The 18,389-nt window shown below is 64.8% G+C and overlaps 1 protein-coding gene across 1 annotated transcript in view; it reads right to left on the bottom strand.

Moving 5' to 3' along the window:
• LOC140395675 (voltage-dependent calcium channel gamma-4 subunit-like) overlaps window positions 1–18,389 on the bottom strand; it is a 76,954-nt gene that overhangs the window by 12,592 nt on the left and 45,973 nt on the right. Inside the window, exons 2-3 of the mRNA XM_072483737.1 lie at window positions 17,242–17,325; window positions 15,639–15,779 (exon numbers count right to left, since the gene is read on the bottom strand). Of these exons, the coding sequence (XP_072339838.1) occupies window positions 15,639–15,779; window positions 17,242–17,325 (225 nt within the window). The remainder of the gene's footprint in view (window positions 1–15,638; window positions 15,780–17,241; window positions 17,326–18,389) is intronic.

Genomic DNA, 18,389 nt, shown 5'->3' on the forward strand with positions numbered 1-18,389 from the left:
GGGTGAGTGCGAGTGAGGAGAGGGTGAGTGTGTGAGTGAGGAGAGGGTGAGTGCGAGTGAGGAGAGGGTGAGTGCGAGTGAGGAGAGGGTGAGTGCGAGTGAGGAGAGGGTGAGTGCGAGTGAGGAGAGGGTGAGTGCGAGTGAGGAGAGGGTGAGTGCGAGTGAGGAGAGGGTGAGTGCGAGTGAGGAGAGGGTGAGTGCGAGTGAGGAGAGGGTGAGTGCGAGTGAGGAGAGGGTGAGTGCGAGTGAGGAGAGGGTGAGTGCGAGTGAGGAGAGGGTGAGTGCGAGTGAGGAGAGGGTGAGTGCGAGTGAGGAGAGGGTGAGTGTGTGAGTGAGGAGAGGGCGAGTGCGAGTGAGGAGAGGGCGAGTGTGTGAGTGAGGAGAGGGCGAGTGCGAGTGAGGAGAGGGTGAGTGTGTGAGTGAGGAGAGGGTGAGTGCGAGTGAGGAGAGGGTGAGTGCGAGTGAGGAGAGGGTGAGTGCGAGTGAGGAGAGGGTGAGTGCGAGTGAGGAGAGGGTGAGTGCGAGTGAGGAGAGGGTGAGTGCGAGTGAGGAGAGGGTGAGTGCGAGTGAGGAGAGGGTGAGTGCGAGTGAGGAGAGGGTGAGTGCGAGTGAGGAGAGGGTGAGTGCGAGTGAGGAGAGGGTGAGTGCGAGTGAGGAGAGGGTGAGTGCGAGTGAGGAGAGGGTGAGTGCGAGTGAGGAGAGGGTGAGTGCGAGTGAGGAGAGGGTGAGTGCGAGTGAGGAGAGGGTGAGTGCGAGTGAGGAGAGGGTGAGTGCGAGTGAGGAGAGGGTGAGTGCGAGTGAGGAGAGGGTGAGTGCGAGTGAGGAGAGGGTGAGTGCGAGTGAGGAGAGGGTGAGTGCGAGTGAGGAGAGGGTGAGTGCGAGTGAGGAGAGGGTGAGTGCGAGTGAGGAGAGGGTGAGTGCGAGTGAGGAGAGGGTGAGTGCGAGTGAGGAGAGGGTGAGTGCGAGTGAGGAGAGGGTGAGTGCGAGTGAGGAGAGGGTGAGTGCGAGTGAGGAGAGGGTGAGTGCGAGTGAGGAGAGGGTGAGTGCGAGTGAGGAGAGGGTGAGTGCGAGTGAGGAGAGGGTGAGTGCGAGTGAGGAGAGGGTGAGTGCGAGTGAGGAGAGGGTGAGTGCGAGTGAGGAGAGGGTGAGTGCGAGTGAGGAGAGGGTGAGTGGCGAGTGAGGAGAGGGTGAGTGCGAGTGAGGAGAGGGTGAGTGCGAGTGAGGAGAGGGTGAGTGCGAGTGAGGAGAGGGTGAGTGCGAGTGAGGAGAGGGTGAGTGCGAGTGAGGAGAGGGTGAGTGCGAGTGAGGAGAGGGTGAGTGCGAGTGAGGAGAGGGTGAGTGGCGAGTGAGGAGAGGGTGAGTGGCGCGAGTGAGGAGAGGGTGAGTGCGCGAGTGAGGAGAGGGTGAGTGCGCGAGTGAGGAGAGGGTGATGCGCGAGTGAGGAGAGGGTGAGGTGCGCGAGTGAGGAGAGGGTGAGTGCGCGAGTGAGGAGAGGGTGAGTGCGCGAGTGAGGAGAGGGTGAGGGCGCGAGTGAGGAGAGGGTGAGGGCGCGAGTGAGGAGAGGGTGAGGGCGCGAGTGAGGAGAGGGTGAGGGCGCGAGTGAGGAGAGGGTGAGGGCGCGAGTGAGGAGAGGGTGAGGGCGCGAGTGAGGAGAGGGTGAGGGCGCGAGTGAGGAGAGGGTTGAGGGCGCGAGTGAGGAGAGGGTGAGGGCGCGAGTGAGGAGAGGGTGAGGGCGCGAGTGAGGAGAGGGTGAGGGCGCGAGTGAGGAGAGGGTGAGGGCGCGAGTGAGGAGAGGGTGAGGGCGCGAGTGAGGAGAGGGTGAGGGCGCGAGTGAGGAGAGGGTGAGGGCGCGAGTGAGGAGAGGGTGAGGGCGCGAGTGAGGAGAGGGTGAGGGCGCGAGTGAGGAGAGGGTGAGGGCGCGAGTGAGGAGAGGGTGAGGGCGCGAGTGAGGAGAGGGTGAGGGCGCGAGTGAGGAGAGGGTGAGGGCGCGAGTGAGGAGAGGGTGAGGGCGCGAGTGAGGAGAGGGTGAGGGCGCGAGTGAGGAGAGGGTGAGGGCGCGAGTGAGGAGAGGGTGAGGGCGCGAGTGAGGAGAGGGTGAGGGCGCGAGTGAGGAGAGGGTGAGGGCGCGAGTGAGGAGAGGGTGAGGGCGCGAGTGAGGAGAGGGTGAGGGCGCGAGTGAGGAGAGGGTGAGGGCGCGAGTGAGGAGAGGGTGAGGGCGCGAGTGAGGAGAGGGTGAGGGCGCGAGTGAGGAGAGGGTGAGGGCGCGAGTGAGGAGAGGGTGAGGGCGCGAGTGAGGAGAGGGTGAGGGCGCGAGTGAGGAGAGGGTGAGGGCGCGAGTGAGGAGAGGGTGAGGGCGCGAGTGAGGAGAGGGTGAGGGCGCGAGTGAGGAGAGGGTGAGGGCGCGAGTGAGGAGAGGGTGAGGGCGCGAGTGAGGAGAGGGTGAGGGCGCGAGTGAGGAGAGGGTGAGGGCGCGAGTGAGGAGAGGGTGAGGGCGCGAGTGAGGAGAGGGTGAGGGCGCGAGTGAGGAGAGGGTGAGGGCGCGAGTGAGGAGAGGGTGAGGGCGCGAGTGAGGAGAGGGTGAGGGCGCGAGTGAGGAGAGGGTGAGGGCGCGAGTGAGGAGAGGGTGAGGGCGCGAGTGAGGAGAGGGTGAGGGCGCGAGTGAGGAGAGGGTGAGGGCGCGAGTGAGGAGAGGGTGAGGGCGCGAGTGAGGAGAGGGTGAGGGCGCGAGTGAGGAGAGGGTGAGGGCGCGAGTGAGGAGAGGGTGAGGGCGCGAGTGAGGAGAGGGTGAGGGCGCGAGTGAGGAGAGGGTGAGGGCGCGAGTGAGGAGAGGGTGAGGGCGCGAGTGAGGAGAGGGTGAGGGCGCGAGTGAGGAGAGGGTGAGGGCGCGAGTGAGGAGAGGGTGAGGGCGCGAGTGAGGAGAGGGTGAGGGCGCGAGTGAGGAGAGGGTGAGGGCGCGAGTGAGGAGAGGGTGAGGGCGCGAGTGAGGAGAGGGTGAGGGCGCGAGTGAGGAGAGGGTGAGGGCGCGAGTGAGGAGAGGGTGAGGGCGCGAGTGAGGAGAGGGTGAGGGCGCGAGTGAGGAGAGGGTGAGGGCGCGAGTGAGGAGAGGGTGAGGGCGCGAGTGAGGAGAGGGTGAGGGCGCGAGTGAGGAGAGGGTGAGGGCGCGAGTGAGGAGAGGGTGAGGGCGCGAGTGAGGAGAGGGTGAGGGCGCGAGTGAGGAGAGGGTGAGGGCGCGAGTGAGGAGAGGGTGAGGGCGCGAGTGAGGAGAGGGTGAGGGCGCGAGTGAGGAGAGGGTGAGGGCGCGAGTGAGGAGAGGGTGAGGGCGCGAGTGAGGAGAGGGTGAGGGCGCGAGTGAGGAGAGGGTGAGGGCGCGAGTGAGGAGAGGGTGAGGGCGCGAGTGAGGAGAGGGTGAGGGCGCGAGTGAGGAGAGGGTGAGGGCGCGAGTGAGGAGAGGGTGAGGGCGCGAGTGAGGAGAGGGTGAGGGCGCGAGTGAGGAGAGGGTGAGGGCGCGAGTGAGGAGAGGGTGAGGGCGCGAGTGAGGAGAGGGTGAGGGCGCGAGTGAGGAGAGGGTGAGGGCGCGAGTGAGGAGAGGGTGAGGGCGCGAGTGAGGAGAGGGTGAGGGCGCGAGTGAGGAGAGGGTGAGGGCGCGAGTGAGGAGAGGGTGAGGGCGCGAGTGAGGAGAGGGTGAGGGCGCGAGTGAGGAGAGGGTGAGGGCGCGAGTGAGGAGAGGGTGAGGGCGCGAGTGAGGAGAGGGTGAGGGCGCGAGTGAGGAGAGGGTGAGGGCGCGAGTGAGGAGAGGGTGAGGGCGCGAGTGAGGAGAGGGTGAGGGCGCGAGTGAGGAGAGGGTGAGGGCGCGAGTGAGGAGAGGGTGAGGGCGCGAGTGAGGAGAGGGTGAGGGCGCGAGTGAGGAGAGGGTGAGGGCGCGAGTGAGGAGAGGGTGAGGGCGCGAGTGAGGAGAGGGTGAGGGCGCGAGTGAGGAGAGGGTGAGGGCGCGAGTGAGGAGAGGGTGAGGGCGCGAGTGAGGAGAGGGTGAGGGCGCGAGTGAGGAGAGGGTGAGGGCGCGAGTGAGGAGAGGGTGAGGGCGCGAGTGAGGAGAGGGTGAGGGCGCGAGTGAGGAGAGGGTGAGGGCGCGAGTGAGGAGAGGGTGAGGGCGCGAGTGAGGAGAGGGTGAGGGCGCGAGTGAGGAGAGGGTGAGGGCGCGAGTGAGGAGAGGGTGAGGGCGCGAGTGAGGAGAGGGTGAGGGCGCGAGTGAGGAGAGGGTGAGGGCGCGAGTGAGGAGAGGGTGAGGGCGCGAGTGAGGAGAGGGTGAGGGCGCGAGTGAGGAGAGGGTGAGGGCGCGAGTGAGGAGAGGGTGAGGGCGCGAGTGAGGAGAGGGTGAGGGCGCGAGTGAGGAGAGGGTGAGGGCGCGAGTGAGGAGAGGGTGAGGGCGCGAGTGAGGAGAGGGTGAGGGCGCGAGTGAGGAGAGGGTGAGGGCGCGAGTGAGGAGAGGGTGAGGGCGCGAGTGAGGAGAGGGTGAGGGCGCGAGTGAGGAGAGGGTGAGGGCGCGAGTGAGGAGAGGGTGAGGGCGCGAGTGAGGAGAGGGTGAGGGCGCGAGTGAGGAGAGGGTGAGGGCGCGAGTGAGGAGAGGGTGAGGGCGCGAGTGAGGAGAGGGTGAGGGCGCGAGTGAGGAGAGGGTGAGGGCGCGAGTGAGGAGAGGGTGAGGGCGCGAGTGAGGAGAGGGTGAGGGCGCGAGTGAGGAGAGGGTGAGGGCGCGAGTGAGGAGAGGGTGAGGGCGCGAGTGAGGAGAGGGTGAGGGCGCGAGTGAGGAGAGGGTGAGGGCGCGAGTGAGGAGAGGGTGAGGGCGCGAGTGAGGAGAGGGTGAGGGCGCGAGTGAGGAGAGGGTGAGGGCGCGAGTGAGGAGAGGGTGAGGGCGCGAGTGAGGAGAGGGTGAGGGCGCGAGTGAGGAGAGGGTGAGGGCGCGAGTGAGGAGAGGGTGAGGGCGCGAGTGAGGAGAGGGTGAGGGCGCGAGTGAGGAGAGGGTGAGGGCGCGAGTGAGGAGAGGGTGAGGGCGCGAGTGAGGAGAGGGTGAGGGCGCGAGTGAGGAGAGGGTGAGGGCGCGAGTGAGGAGAGGGTGAGGGCGCGAGTGAGGAGAGGGTGAGGGCGCGAGTGAGGAGAGGGTGAGGGCGCGAGTGAGGAGAGGGTGAGGGCGCGAGTGAGGAGAGGGTGAGGGCGCGAGTGAGGAGAGGGTGAGGGCGCGAGTGAGGAGAGGGTGAGGGCGCGAGTGAGGAGAGGGTGAGGGCGCGAGTGAGGAGAGGGTGAGGGCGCGAGTGAGGAGAGGGTGAGGGCGCGAGTGAGGAGAGGGTGAGGGCGCGAGTGAGGAGAGGGTGAGGGCGCGAGTGAGGAGAGGGTGAGGGCGCGAGTGAGGAGAGGGTGAGGGCGCGAGTGAGGAGAGGGTGAGGGCGCGAGTGAGGAGAGGGTGAGGGCGCGAGTGAGGAGAGGGTGAGGGCGCGAGTGAGGAGAGGGTGAGGGCGCGAGTGAGGAGAGGGTGAGGGCGCGAGTGAGGAGAGGGTGAGGGCGCGAGTGAGGAGAGGGTGAGGGCGCGAGTGAGGAGAGGGTGAGGGCGCGAGTGAGGAGAGGGTGAGGGCGCGAGTGAGGAGAGGGTGAGGGCGCGAGTGAGGAGAGGGTGAGGGCGCGAGTGAGGAGAGGGTGAGGGCGCGAGTGAGGAGAGGGTGAGGGCGCGAGTGAGGAGAGGGTGAGGGCGCGAGTGAGGAGAGGGTGAGGGCGCGAGTGAGGAGAGGGTGAGGGCGCGAGTGAGGAGAGGGTGAGGGCGCGAGTGAGGAGAGGGTGAGGGCGCGAGTGAGGAGAGGGTGAGGGCGCGAGTGAGGAGAGGGTGAGGGCGCGAGTGAGGAGAGGGTGAGGGCGCGAGTGAGGAGAGGGTGAGGGCGCGAGTGAGGAGAGGGTGAGGGCGCGAGTGAGGAGAGGGTGAGGGCGCGAGTGAGGAGAGGGTGAGGGCGCGAGTGAGGAGAGGGTGAGGGCGCGAGTGAGGAGAGGGTGAGGGCGCGAGTGAGGAGAGGGTGAGGGCGCGAGTGAGGAGAGGGTGAGGGCGCGAGTGAGGAGAGGGTGAGGGCGCGAGTGAGGAGAGGGTGAGGGCGCGAGTGAGGAGAGGGTGAGGGCGCGAGTGAGGAGAGGGTGAGGGCGCGAGTGAGGAGAGGGTGAGGGCGCGAGTGAGGAGAGGGTGAGGGCGCGAGTGAGGAGAGGGTGAGGGCGCGAGTGAGGAGAGGGTGAGGGCGCGAGTGAGGAGAGGGTGAGGGCGCGAGTGAGGAGAGGGTGAGGGCGCGAGTGAGGAGAGGGTGAGGGCGCGAGTGAGGAGAGGGTGAGGGCGCGAGTGAGGAGAGGGTGAGGGCGCGAGTGAGGAGAGGGTGAGGGCGCGAGTGAGGAGAGGGTGAGGGCGCGAGTGAGGAGAGGGTGAGGGCGCGAGTGAGGAGAGGGTGAGGGCGCGAGTGAGGAGAGGGTGAGGGCGCGAGTGAGGAGAGGGTGAGGGCGCGAGTGAGGAGAGGGTGAGGGCGCGAGTGAGGAGAGGGTGAGGGCGCGAGTGAGGAGAGGGTGAGGGCGCGAGTGAGGAGAGGGTGAGGGCGCGAGTGAGGAGAGGGTGAGGGCGCGAGTGAGGAGAGGGTGAGGGCGCGAGTGAGGAGAGGGTGAGGGCGCGAGTGAGGAGAGGGTGAGGGCGCGAGTGAGGAGAGGGTGAGGGCGCGAGTGAGGAGAGGGTGAGGGCGCGAGTGAGGAGAGGGTGAGGGCGCGAGTGAGGAGAGGGTGAGGGCGCGAGTGAGGAGAGGGTGAGGGCGCGAGTGAGGAGAGGGTGAGGGCGCGAGTGAGGAGAGGGTGAGGGCGCGAGTGAGGAGAGGGTGAGGGCGCGAGTGAGGAGAGGGTGAGGGCGCGAGTGAGGAGAGGGTGAGGGCGCGAGTGAGGAGAGGGTGAGGGCGCGAGTGAGGAGAGGGTGAGGGCGCGAGTGAGGAGAGGGTGAGGGCGCGAGTGAGGAGAGGGTGAGGGCGCGAGTGAGGAGAGGGTGAGGGCGCGAGTGAGGAGAGGGTGAGGGCGCGAGTGAGGAGAGGGTGAGGGCGCGAGTGAGGAGAGGGTGAGGGCGCGAGTGAGGAGAGGGTGAGGGCGCGAGTGAGGAGAGGGTGAGGGCGCGAGTGAGGAGAGGGTGAGGGCGCGAGTGAGGAGAGGGTGAGGGCGCGAGTGAGGAGAGGGTGAGGGCGCGAGTGAGGAGAGGGTGAGGGCGCGAGTGAGGAGAGGGTGAGGGCGCGAGTGAGGAGAGGGTGAGGGCGCGAGTGAGGAGAGGGTGAGGGCGCGAGTGAGGAGAGGGTGAGGGCGCGAGTGAGGAGAGGGTGAGGGCGCGAGTGAGGAGAGGGTGAGGGCGCGAGTGAGGAGAGGGTGAGGGCGCGAGTGAGGAGAGGGTGAGGGCGCGAGTGAGGAGAGGGTGAGGGCGCGAGTGAGGAGAGGGTGAGGGCGCGAGTGAGGAGAGGGTGAGGGCGCGAGTGAGGAGAGGGTGAGGGCGCGAGTGAGGAGAGGGTGAGGGCGCGAGTGAGGAGAGGGTGAGGGCGCGAGTGAGGAGAGGGTGAGGGCGCGAGTGAGGAGAGGGTGAGGGCGCGAGTGAGGAGAGGGTGAGGGCGCGAGTGAGGAGAGGGTGAGGGCGCGAGTGAGGAGAGGGTGAGGGCGCGAGTGAGGAGAGGGTGAGGGCGCGAGTGAGGAGAGGGTGAGGGCGCGAGTGAGGAGAGGGTGAGGGCGCGAGTGAGGAGAGGGTGAGGGCGCGAGTGAGGAGAGGGTGAGGGCGCGAGTGAGGAGAGGGTGAGGGCGCGAGTGAGGAGAGGGTGAGGGCGCGAGTGAGGAGAGGGTGAGGGCGCGAGTGAGGAGAGGGTGAGGGCGCGAGTGAGGAGAGGGTGAGGGCGCGAGTGAGGAGAGGGTGAGGGCGCGAGTGAGGAGAGGGTGAGGGCGCGAGTGAGGAGAGGGTGAGGGCGCGAGTGAGGAGAGGGTGAGGGCGCGAGTGAGGAGAGGGTGAGGGCGCGAGTGAGGAGAGGGTGAGGGCGCGAGTGAGGAGAGGGTGAGGGCGCGAGTGAGGAGAGGGTGAGGGCGCGAGTGAGGAGAGGGTGAGGGCGCGAGTGAGGAGAGGGTGAGGGCGCGAGTGAGGAGAGGGTGAGGGCGCGAGTGAGGAGAGGGTGAGGGCGCGAGTGAGGAGAGGGTGAGGGCGCGAGTGAGGAGAGGGTGAGGGCGCGAGTGAGGAGAGGGTGAGGGCGCGAGTGAGGAGAGGGTGAGGGCGCGAGTGAGGAGAGGGTGAGGGCGCGAGTGAGGAGAGGGTGAGGGCGCGAGTGAGGAGAGGGTGAGGGCGCGAGTGAGGAGAGGGTGAGGGCGCGAGTGAGGAGAGGGTGAGGGCGCGAGTGAGGAGAGGGTGAGGGCGCGAGTGAGGAGAGGGTGAGGGCGCGAGTGAGGAGAGGGTGAGGGCGCGAGTGAGGAGAGGGTGAGGGCGCGAGTGAGGAGAGGGTGAGGGCGCGAGTGAGGAGAGGGTGAGGGCGCGAGTGAGGAGAGGGTGAGGGCGCGAGTGAGGAGAGGGTGAGGGCGCGAGTGAGGAGAGGGTGAGGGCGCGAGTGAGGAGAGGGTGAGGGCGCGAGTGAGGAGAGGGTGAGGGCGCGAGTGAGGAGAGGGTGAGGGCGCGAGTGAGGAGAGGGTGAGGGCGCGAGTGAGGAGAGGGTGAGGGCGCGAGTGAGGAGAGGGTGAGGGCGCGAGTGAGGAGAGGGTGAGGGCGCGAGTGAGGAGAGGGTGAGGGCGCGAGTGAGGAGAGGGTGAGGGCGCGAGTGAGGAGAGGGTGAGGGCGCGAGTGAGGAGAGGGTGAGGGCGCGAGTGAGGAGAGGGTGAGGGCGCGAGTGAGGAGAGGGTGAGGGCGCGAGTGAGGAGAGGGTGAGGGCGCGAGTGAGGAGAGGGTGAGGGCGCGAGTGAGGAGAGGGTGAGGGCGCGAGTGAGGAGAGGGTGAGGGCGCGAGTGAGGAGAGGGTGAGGGCGCGAGTGAGGAGAGGGTGAGGGCGCGAGTGAGGAGAGGGTGAGGGCGCGAGTGAGGAGAGGGTGAGGGCGCGAGTGAGGAGAGGGTGAGGGCGCGAGTGAGGAGAGGGTGAGGGCGCGAGTGAGGAGAGGGTGAGGGCGCGAGTGAGGAGAGGGTGAGGGCGCGAGTGAGGAGAGGGTGAGGGCGCGAGTGAGGAGAGGGTGAGGGCGCGAGTGAGGAGAGGGTGAGGGCGCGAGTGAGGAGAGGGTGAGGGCGCGAGTGAGGAGAGGGTGAGGGCGCGAGTGAGGAGAGGGTGAGGGCGCGAGTGAGGAGAGGGTGAGGGCGCGAGTGAGGAGAGGGTGAGGGCGCGAGTGAGGAGAGGGTGAGGGCGCGAGTGAGGAGAGGGTGAGGGCGCGAGTGAGGAGAGGGTGAGGGCGCGAGTGAGGAGAGGGTGAGGGCGCGAGTGAGGAGAGGGTGAGGGCGCGAGTGAGGAGAGGGTGAGGGCGCGAGTGAGGAGAGGGTGAGGGCGCGAGTGAGGAGAGGGTGAGGGCGCGAGTGAGGAGAGGGTGAGGGCGCGAGTGAGGAGAGGGTGAGGGCGCGAGTGAGGAGAGGGTGAGGGCGCGAGTGAGGAGAGGGTGAGGGCGCGAGTGAGGAGAGGGTGAGGGCGCGAGTGAGGAGAGGGTGAGGGCGCGAGTGAGGAGAGGGTGAGGGCGCGAGTGAGGAGAGGGTGAGGGCGCGAGTGAGGAGAGGGTGAGGGCGCGAGTGAGGAGAGGGTGAGGGCGCGAGTGAGGAGAGGGTGAGGGCGCGAGTGAGGAGAGGGTGAGGGCGCGAGTGAGGAGAGGGTGAGGGCGCGAGTGAGGAGAGGGTGAGGGCGCGAGTGAGGAGAGGGTGAGGGCGCGAGTGAGGAGAGGGTGAGGGCGCGAGTGAGGAGAGGGTGAGGGCGCGAGTGAGGAGAGGGTGAGGGCGCGAGTGAGGAGAGGGTGAGGGCGCGAGTGAGGAGAGGGTGAGGGCGCGAGTGAGGAGAGGGTGAGGGCGCGAGTGAGGAGAGGGTGAGGGCGCGAGTGAGGAGAGGGTGAGGGCGCGAGTGAGGAGAGGGTGAGGGCGCGAGTGAGGAGAGGGTGAGGGCGCGAGTGAGGAGAGGGTGAGGGCGCGAGTGAGGAGAGGGTGAGGGCGCGAGTGAGGAGAGGGTGAGGGCGCGAGTGAGGAGAGGGTGAGGGCGCGAGTGAGGAGAGGGTGAGGGCGCGAGTGAGGAGAGGGTGAGGGCGCGAGTGAGGAGAGGGTGAGGGCGCGAGTGAGGAGAGGGTGAGGGCGCGAGTGAGGAGAGGGTGAGGGCGCGAGTGAGGAGAGGGTGAGGGCGCGAGTGAGGAGAGGGTGAGGGCGCGAGTGAGGAGAGGGTGAGGGCGCGAGTGAGGAGAGGGTGAGGGCGCGAGTGAGGAGAGGGTGAGGGCGCGAGTGAGGAGAGGGTGAGGGCGCGAGTGAGGAGAGGGTGAGGGCGCGAGTGAGGAGAGGGTGAGGGCGCGAGTGAGGAGAGGGTGAGGGCGCGAGTGAGGAGAGGGTGAGGGCGCGAGTGAGGAGAGGGTGAGGGCGCGAGTGAGGAGAGGGTGAGGGCGCGAGTGAGGAGAGGGTGAGGGCGCGAGTGAGGAGAGGGTGAGGGCGCGAGTGAGGAGAGGGTGAGGGCGCGAGTGAGGAGAGGGTGAGGGCGCGAGTGAGGAGAGGGTGAGGGCGCGAGTGAGGAGAGGGTGAGGGCGCGAGTGAGGAGAGGGTGAGGGCGCGAGTGAGGAGAGGGTGAGGGCGCGAGTGAGGAGAGGGTGAGGGCGCGAGTGAGGAGAGGGTGAGGGCGCGAGTGAGGAGAGGGTGAGGGCGCGAGTGAGGAGAGGGTGAGGGCGCGAGTGAGGAGAGGGTGAGGGCGCGAGTGAGGAGAGGGTGAGGGCGCGAGTGAGGAGAGGGTGAGGGCGCGAGTGAGGAGAGGGTGAGGGCGCGAGTGAGGAGAGGGTGAGGGCGCGAGTGAGGAGAGGGTGAGGGCGCGAGTGAGGAGAGGGTGAGGGCGCGAGTGAGGAGAGGGTGAGGGCGCGAGTGAGGAGAGGGTGAGGGCGCGAGTGAGGAGAGGGTGAGGGCGCGAGTGAGGAGAGGGTGAGGGCGCGAGTGAGGAGAGGGTGAGGGCGCGAGTGAGGAGAGGGTGAGGGCGCGAGTGAGGAGAGGGTGAGGGCGCGAGTGAGGAGAGGGTGAGGGCGCGAGTGAGGAGAGGGTGAGGGCGCGAGTGAGGAGAGGGTGAGGGCGCGAGTGAGGAGAGGGTGAGGGCGCGAGTGAGGAGAGGGTGAGGGCGCGAGTGAGGAGAGGGTGAGGGCGCGAGTGAGGAGAGGGTGAGGGCGCGAGTGAGGAGAGGGTGAGGGCGCGAGTGAGGAGAGGGTGAGGGCGCGAGTGAGGAGAGGGTGAGGGCGCGAGTGAGGAGAGGGTGAGGGCGCGAGTGAGGAGAGGGTGAGGGCGCGAGTGAGGAGAGGGTGAGGGCGCGAGTGAGGAGAGGGTGAGGGCGCGAGTGAGGAGAGGGTGAGGGCGCGAGTGAGGAGAGGGTGAGGGCGCGAGTGAGGAGAGGGTGAGGGCGCGAGTGAGGAGAGGGTGAGGGCGCGAGTGAGGAGAGGGTGAGGGCGCGAGTGAGGAGAGGGTGAGGGCGCGAGTGAGGAGAGGGTGAGGGCGCGAGTGAGGAGAGGGTGAGGGCGCGAGTGAGGAGAGGGTGAGGGCGCGAGTGAGGAGAGGGTGAGGGCGCGAGTGAGGAGAGGGTGAGGGCGCGAGTGAGGAGAGGGTGAGGGCGCGAGTGAGGAGAGGGTGAGGGCGCGAGTGAGGAGAGGGTGAGGGCGCGAGTGAGGAGAGGGTGAGGGCGCGAGTGAGGAGAGGGTGAGGGCGCGAGTGAGGAGAGGGTGAGGGCGCGAGTGAGGAGAGGGTGAGGGCGCGAGTGAGGAGAGGGTGAGGGCGCGAGTGAGGAGAGGGTGAGGGCGCGAGTGAGGAGAGGGTGAGGGCGCGAGTGAGGAGAGGGTGAGGGCGCGAGTGAGGAGAGGGTGAGGGCGCGAGTGAGGAGAGGGTGAGGGCGCGAGTGAGGAGAGGGTGAGGGCGCGAGTGAGGAGAGGGTGAGGGCGCGAGTGAGGAGAGGGTGAGGGCGCGAGTGAGGAGAGGGTGAGGGCGCGAGTGAGGAGAGGGTGAGGGCGCGAGTGAGGAGAGGGTGAGGGCGCGAGTGAGGAGAGGGTGAGGGCGCGAGTGAGGAGAGGGTGAGGGCGCGAGTGAGGAGAGGGTGAGGGCGCGAGTGAGGAGAGGGTGAGGGCGCGAGTGAGGAGAGGGTGAGGGCGCGAGTGAGGAGAGGGTGAGGGCGCGAGTGAGGAGAGGGTGAGGGCGCGAGTGAGGAGAGGGTGAGGGCGCGAGTGAGGAGAGGGTGAGGGCGCGAGTGAGGAGAGGGTGAGGGCGCGAGTGAGGAGAGGGTGAGGGCGCGAGTGAGGAGAGGGTGAGGGCGCGAGTGAGGAGAGGGTGAGGGCGCGAGTGAGGAGAGGGTGAGGGCGCGAGTGAGGAGAGGGTGAGGGCGCGAGTGAGGAGAGGGTGAGGGCGCGAGTGAGGAGAGGGTGAGGGCGCGAGTGAGGAGAGGGTGAGGGCGCGAGTGAGGAGAGGGTGAGGGCGCGAGTGAGGAGAGGGTGAGGGCGCGAGTGAGGAGAGGGTGAGGGCGCGAGTGAGGAGAGGGTGAGGGCGCGAGTGAGGAGAGGGTGAGGGCGCGAGTGAGGAGAGGGTGAGGGCGCGAGTGAGGAGAGGGTGAGGGCGCGAGTGAGGAGAGGGTGAGGGCGCGAGTGAGGAGAGGGTGAGGGCGCGAGTGAGGAGAGGGTGAGGGCGCGAGTGAGGAGAGGGTGAGGGCGCGAGTGAGGAGAGGGTGAGGGCGCGAGTGAGGAGAGGGTGAGGGCGCGAGTGAGGAGAGGGTGAGGGCGCGAGTGAGGAGAGGGTGAGGGCGCGAGTGAGGAGAGGGTGAGGGCGCGAGTGAGGAGAGGGTGAGGGCGCGAGTGAGGAGAGGGTGAGGGCGCGAGTGAGGAGAGGGTGAGGGCGCGAGTGAGGAGAGGGTGAGGGCGCGAGTGAGGAGAGGGTGAGGGCGCGAGTGAGGAGAGGGTGAGGGCGCGAGTGAGGAGAGGGTGAGGGCGCGAGTGAGGAGAGGGTGAGGGCGCGAGTGAGGAGAGGGTGAGGGCGCGAGTGAGGAGAGGGTGAGGGCGCGAGTGAGGAGAGGGTGAGGGCGCGAGTGAGGAGAGGGTGAGGGCGCGAGTGAGGAGAGGGTGAGGGCGCGAGTGAGGAGAGGGTGAGGGCGCGAGTGAGGAGAGGGTGAGGGCGCGAGTGAGGAGAGGGTGAGGGCGCGAGTGAGGAGAGGGTGAGGGCGCGAGTGAGGAGAGGGTGAGGGCGCGAGTGAGGAGAGGGTGAGGGCGCGAGTGAGGAGAGGGTGAGGGCGCGAGTGAGGAGAGGGTGAGGGCGCGAGTGAGGAGAGGGTGAGGGCGCGAGTGAGGAGAGGGTGAGGGCGCGAGTGAGGAGAGGGTGAGGGCGCGAGTGAGGAGAGGGTGAGGGCGCGAGTGAGGAGAGGGTGAGGGCGCGAGTGAGGAGAGGGTGAGGGCGCGAGTGAGGAGAGGGTGAGGGCGCGAGTGAGGAGAGGGTGAGGGCGCGAGTGAGGAGAGGGTGAGGGCGCGAGTGAGGAGAGGGTGAGGGCGCGAGTGAGGAGAGGGTGAGGGCGCGAGTGAGGAGAGGGTGAGGGCGCGAGTGAGGAGAGGGTGAGGGCGCGAGTGAGGAGAGGGTGAGGGCGCGAGTGAGGAGAGGGTGAGGGCGCGAGTGAGGAGAGGGTGAGGGCGCGAGTGAGGAGAGGGTGAGGGCGCGAGTGAGGAGAGGGTGAGGGCGCGAGTGAGGAGAGGGTGAGGGCGCGAGTGAGGAGAGGGTGAGGGCGCGAGTGAGGAGAGGGTGAGGGCGCGAGTGAGGAGAGGGTGAGGGCGCGAGTGAGGAGAGGGTGAGGGCGCGAGTGAGGAGAGGGTGAGGGCGCGAGTGAGGAGAGGGTGAGGGCGCGAGTGAGGAGAGGGTGAGGGCGCGAGTGAGGAGAGGGTGAGGGCGCGAGTGAGGAGAGGGTGAGGGCGCGAGTGAGGAGAGGGTGAGGGCGCGAGTGAGGAGAGGGTGAGGGCGCGAGTGAGGAGAGGGTGAGGGCGCGAGTGAGGAGAGGGTGAGGGCGCGAGTGAGGAGAGGGTGAGGGCGCGAGTGAGGAGAGGGTGAGGGCGCGAGTGAGGAGAGGGTGAGGGCGCGAGTGAGGAGAGGGTGAGGGCGCGAGTGAGGAGAGGGTGAGGGCGCGAGTGAGGAGAGGGTGAGGGCGCGAGTGAGGAGAGGGTGAGGGCGCGAGTGAGGAGAGGGTGAGGGCTGCGAGTGAGGAGAGGGTGAGGGTGCGAGTGAGGAGAGGGTGAGGGTGCGAGTGAGGAGAGGGTGAGGGTGCGAGTGAGGAGAGGGTGAGGGTGCGAGTGAGGAGAGGGTGAGGGTGCGAGTGAGGAGAGGGTGAGGGTGCGAGTGAGGAGAGGGTGAGGGTGCGAGTGAGGAGAGGGTGAGGGTGCGAGTGAGGAGAGGGTGAGGGTGCGAGTGAGGAGAGGGTGAGGGTGCGAGTGAGGAGAGGGTGAGGGTGCGAGTGAGGAGAGGGTGAGGGTGCGAGTGAGGAGAGGGTGAGGGTGCGAGTGAGGAGAGGGTGAGGGTGCGAGTGAGGAGAGGGTGAGGGTGCGAGTGAGGAGAGGGTGAGGGTGCGAGTGAGGAGAGGGTGAGGGTGCGAGTGAGGAGAGGGTGAGGGTGCGAGTGAGGAGAGGGTGAGGGTGCGAGTGAGGAGAGGGTGAGGGTGCGAGTGAGGAGAGGGTGAGGGTGCGAGTGAGGAGAGGGTGAGGGTGCGAGTGAGGAGAGGGTGAGGGTGCGAGTGAGGAGAGGGTGAGGGTGCGAGTGAGGAGAGGGTGAGGGTGCGAGTGAGGAGAGGGTGAGGGTGCGAGTGAGGAGAGGGTGAGGGTGCGAGTGAGGAGAGGGTGAGGGTGCGAGTGAGGAGAGGGTGAGGGTGCGAGTGAGGAGAGGGTGAGGGTGCGAGTGAGGAGAGGGTGAGGGTGCGAGTGAGGAGAGGGTGAGGGTGCGAGTGAGGAGAGGGTGAGGGTGCGAGTGAGGAGAGGGTGAGGGTGCGAGTGAGGAGAGGGTGAGGGTGCGAGTGAGGAGAGGGTGAGGGTGCGAGTGAGGAGAGGGTGAGGGTGCGAGTGAGGAGAGGGTGAGGGTGCGAGTGAGGAGAGGGTGAGGGTGCGAGTGAGGAGAGGGTGAGGGTGCGAGTGAGGAGAGGGTGAGGGTGCGAGTGAGGAGAGGGTGAGGGTGCGAGTGAGGAGAGGGTGAGGGTGCGAGTGAGGAGAGGGTGAGGGTGCGAGTGAGGAGAGGGTGAGGGTGCGAGTGAGGAGAGGGTGAGGGTGCGAGTGAGGAGAGGGTGAGTGCGTGAGTGAGGAGAGGGTGAGTGCGTGAGTGAGGAGAGGGTGAGTGCGTGAGTGAGGAGAGGGTGAGTGCGTGAGTGAGGAGAGGGTGAGTGCGTGAGTGAGGAGAGAGTGAGTGTGTGAAAACTGGAGGAGGAGAAAGTTGGCCCTCACCTGCTGCTACGAACAAGATGCCGGCACTGAGGATAATGTTGTGTTTGCTGCTGTACAGTTTTCCAGCTCCAACACACAGGCCTGCGAGGAGCAGGAGAATGGCACTCAGGATTGGGAATAAACTGGAAGCACGTACAATCCCTGCAGAGAGAAACAAACAACCTTTTCAGTTCTTTTCATGTCTTGTATCTGAGTGCAGTCGTTCGAAATATATAACTTTCCTTTTGCGAATTCAGGGATTTGTGATCAATATATTGAATATGGACAGGTGTGTGTATGGAGCAGACAGATGTGTACATGGCAGAAAAGACCAGAAGTGCTTTTCCCTTTAATTCCTGCCGGGTTTAATAAGATTACATCGTGCAATGTAACACTGTGTCTACGTCAGCAGAATTCCAGACTGGATCACTGATCTCTGGGAATGGGAATGTTTTCCTGCTTCAATGTACCTGCACCCGAGATGGAGACTGAAATCAGATTTGGCTGCCCCAGTAATCCCACTGCAAAGTGAACATGTCTGTCCGGGAGTCAGCAGGTGAGGACAGGATTCTGACACCTATCCTGGTGCAAAAGTCTCCAGCAATCCCTGTCTGGGGTTAGATAGCAGCATTGGGAAAGGTAGCAGATGGTTGGCGCTGACTATTAAATTAACTCAGATCGGGGGTGGCAAGTGGCACAGTGGTTAGTACTGCTGCCTCACAGCGCCAAGGACCCGGGTTCGAATCCCGGCTCTGGATCACTGTCCGTGTGGAGTTTGCACATTCTCCCCCACAACCCAAAGATGTGCAGGTTAGGTGGATTGGCCGCGCTAAATTGCCCCTTAATTGGAAAATAAATAATTGGGTATTCTAAATTTTTAAAAAATTAACTTACATTGAATTTGAATCATAGAATTTACAATGCAGAAGGACGCCATTCAACCCATCGAGTCTGCACCAGCCCTTGGAAAGAGCACCCTATCCAAGCCCACACCTCTGCCCTATCCCCGCAATCCCACCCAAACCTTTGGACACTAAGGGCAATTTATCATGGCCAATCCACCTGCACATCTTTGGACTGTGGGAGGAAACAGGAACACCCGGAGGAAATCCACGCAGACACGGGGAGGACGTGCAGACTCCGCACAGACAGTGACCCTGCCGGGAATCGAACCTGGGACCCTGGAGCTGTGAAGCAACTGTGCTAACTACTGTGCTACCGTGCTGTACCAGGAGAAGAGATTGGAGGGGAAAATATCTATTCTCTCAGGTTTATTTCAAAACCATTAATCCATCTCTGGACATGAACGATGAATATGGGGAGTCAAGATCAAGTGTAATCTTCAGGTAAGGTGGGCAGAGTAATGGTTAGGACAGCCACAAAAACAATCCCTGCTTTCTATCATTACTGAAGAAGTCCTTTGAAGTAAGAAAGGCAAATACAGGAGGGTCTCTCTATGTTACTGTAAGGGGTGGGTAGGACAAATTGAATAAATATTCCGCTTGAGATGAAAGAAAGCACATTTTTTAATGTTCTAGATTGTTACACTCTTTTGGATGAGTTCTGGCTTAGCTCTCAACTATCTGATTGATTATTCCCACATACAGAAGATGAAATTTCTTACGTAAAAGGTATTCTGATCCCTCCTGGTCATAATCATCATCTTCAGGAAAGTAATTGATTCTGAAGCAATGTCCCCTTTGAAGGCCTGAGGATAGAAATCAGAAAGTAACCATGTAACTATGTAGTAACTATCTCCAGAGAAGCCATCAGAGACCTACCATGAAGGGCAAAATTCATAGTAGGTCAAGAAATACGATTGCTAATTACTGAAGCATGTTTTTTTATATATATACTTGTCTGAGGCACCCTATTAAACTGGACTCACTGTTCACAGATCCCAGCTCTGGGCGTCCGGGTTTATTAAATTCAGTGTTAAAGAAGCGCAGTAGTTTAAAAAGACAACAATTTAATGGTTCCACAAGTGTGCTGTTAAAGAATAGAAGTCTGTGTGAGAAGGACCCGTTGTAAAACCAGACTTCTACCAAACGTATCGTGAAAACTTTCCGTTCACAATGTCTCAGGAGAAACACACATTAAAATGTTACCTTATCTATTTCATTTGATGGAACCTGACAATGAGTTCTGCTTCCCTGCTGATGGTCACTGGATAACAGGTCATTGGGATTGCTCTTAGGAAATTGTCTGCTCCTGGACATACTTGACTGCTGTTCGATCAAATAAAAATTCCCATTTTGTATACGGCAGAACTGTTAGCGAGTTTGATTATTTGTGAACTCGCAGCAAATTACTTCCCGCTTCTTGAGGTGGAAAGGTTTTGGGGGAGATTGTGTTTCTGTGCATTTCCCCTCGGAACCAGATAACCAATAAGCTCATTGACCCTCTAAACATCCATGCGTCTGCTAATTTCAACCCCACAGACTCTTTATTGTGTCAAGATTGAGGTTATTGCCTCAGTTGCTACTTCATTATCCTCTGACTCCAAACTTTAGTTTACTCTTCCTCGTTCAATACTTAAACTGATATCATCAACTCAATATTACCTGATTTACCCGTTTCTCTCTCTCGTTTTTTCCAACCCTCGGCATTGGCCCTATACCTGGGTCTCTTGAAACGAGATTGTATATGTTTGCTTGTTGAGTTGGGGAGGGGGGTGGGTGATCATGTGACGTGGGAGCTGTTGGACTGAATTCTCCCTTCCTGAGACTAAGTACTGACACCAATGGAGGACCCGCGGAATTCCATGATGGA

The sequence above is a fragment of the Scyliorhinus torazame genome, chromosome 18 (assembly GCF_047496885.1).
Source record: "Scyliorhinus torazame isolate Kashiwa2021f chromosome 18, sScyTor2.1, whole genome shotgun sequence".
NCBI classification, from domain to species: domain Eukaryota; kingdom Metazoa; phylum Chordata; class Chondrichthyes; order Carcharhiniformes; family Scyliorhinidae; genus Scyliorhinus; species Scyliorhinus torazame.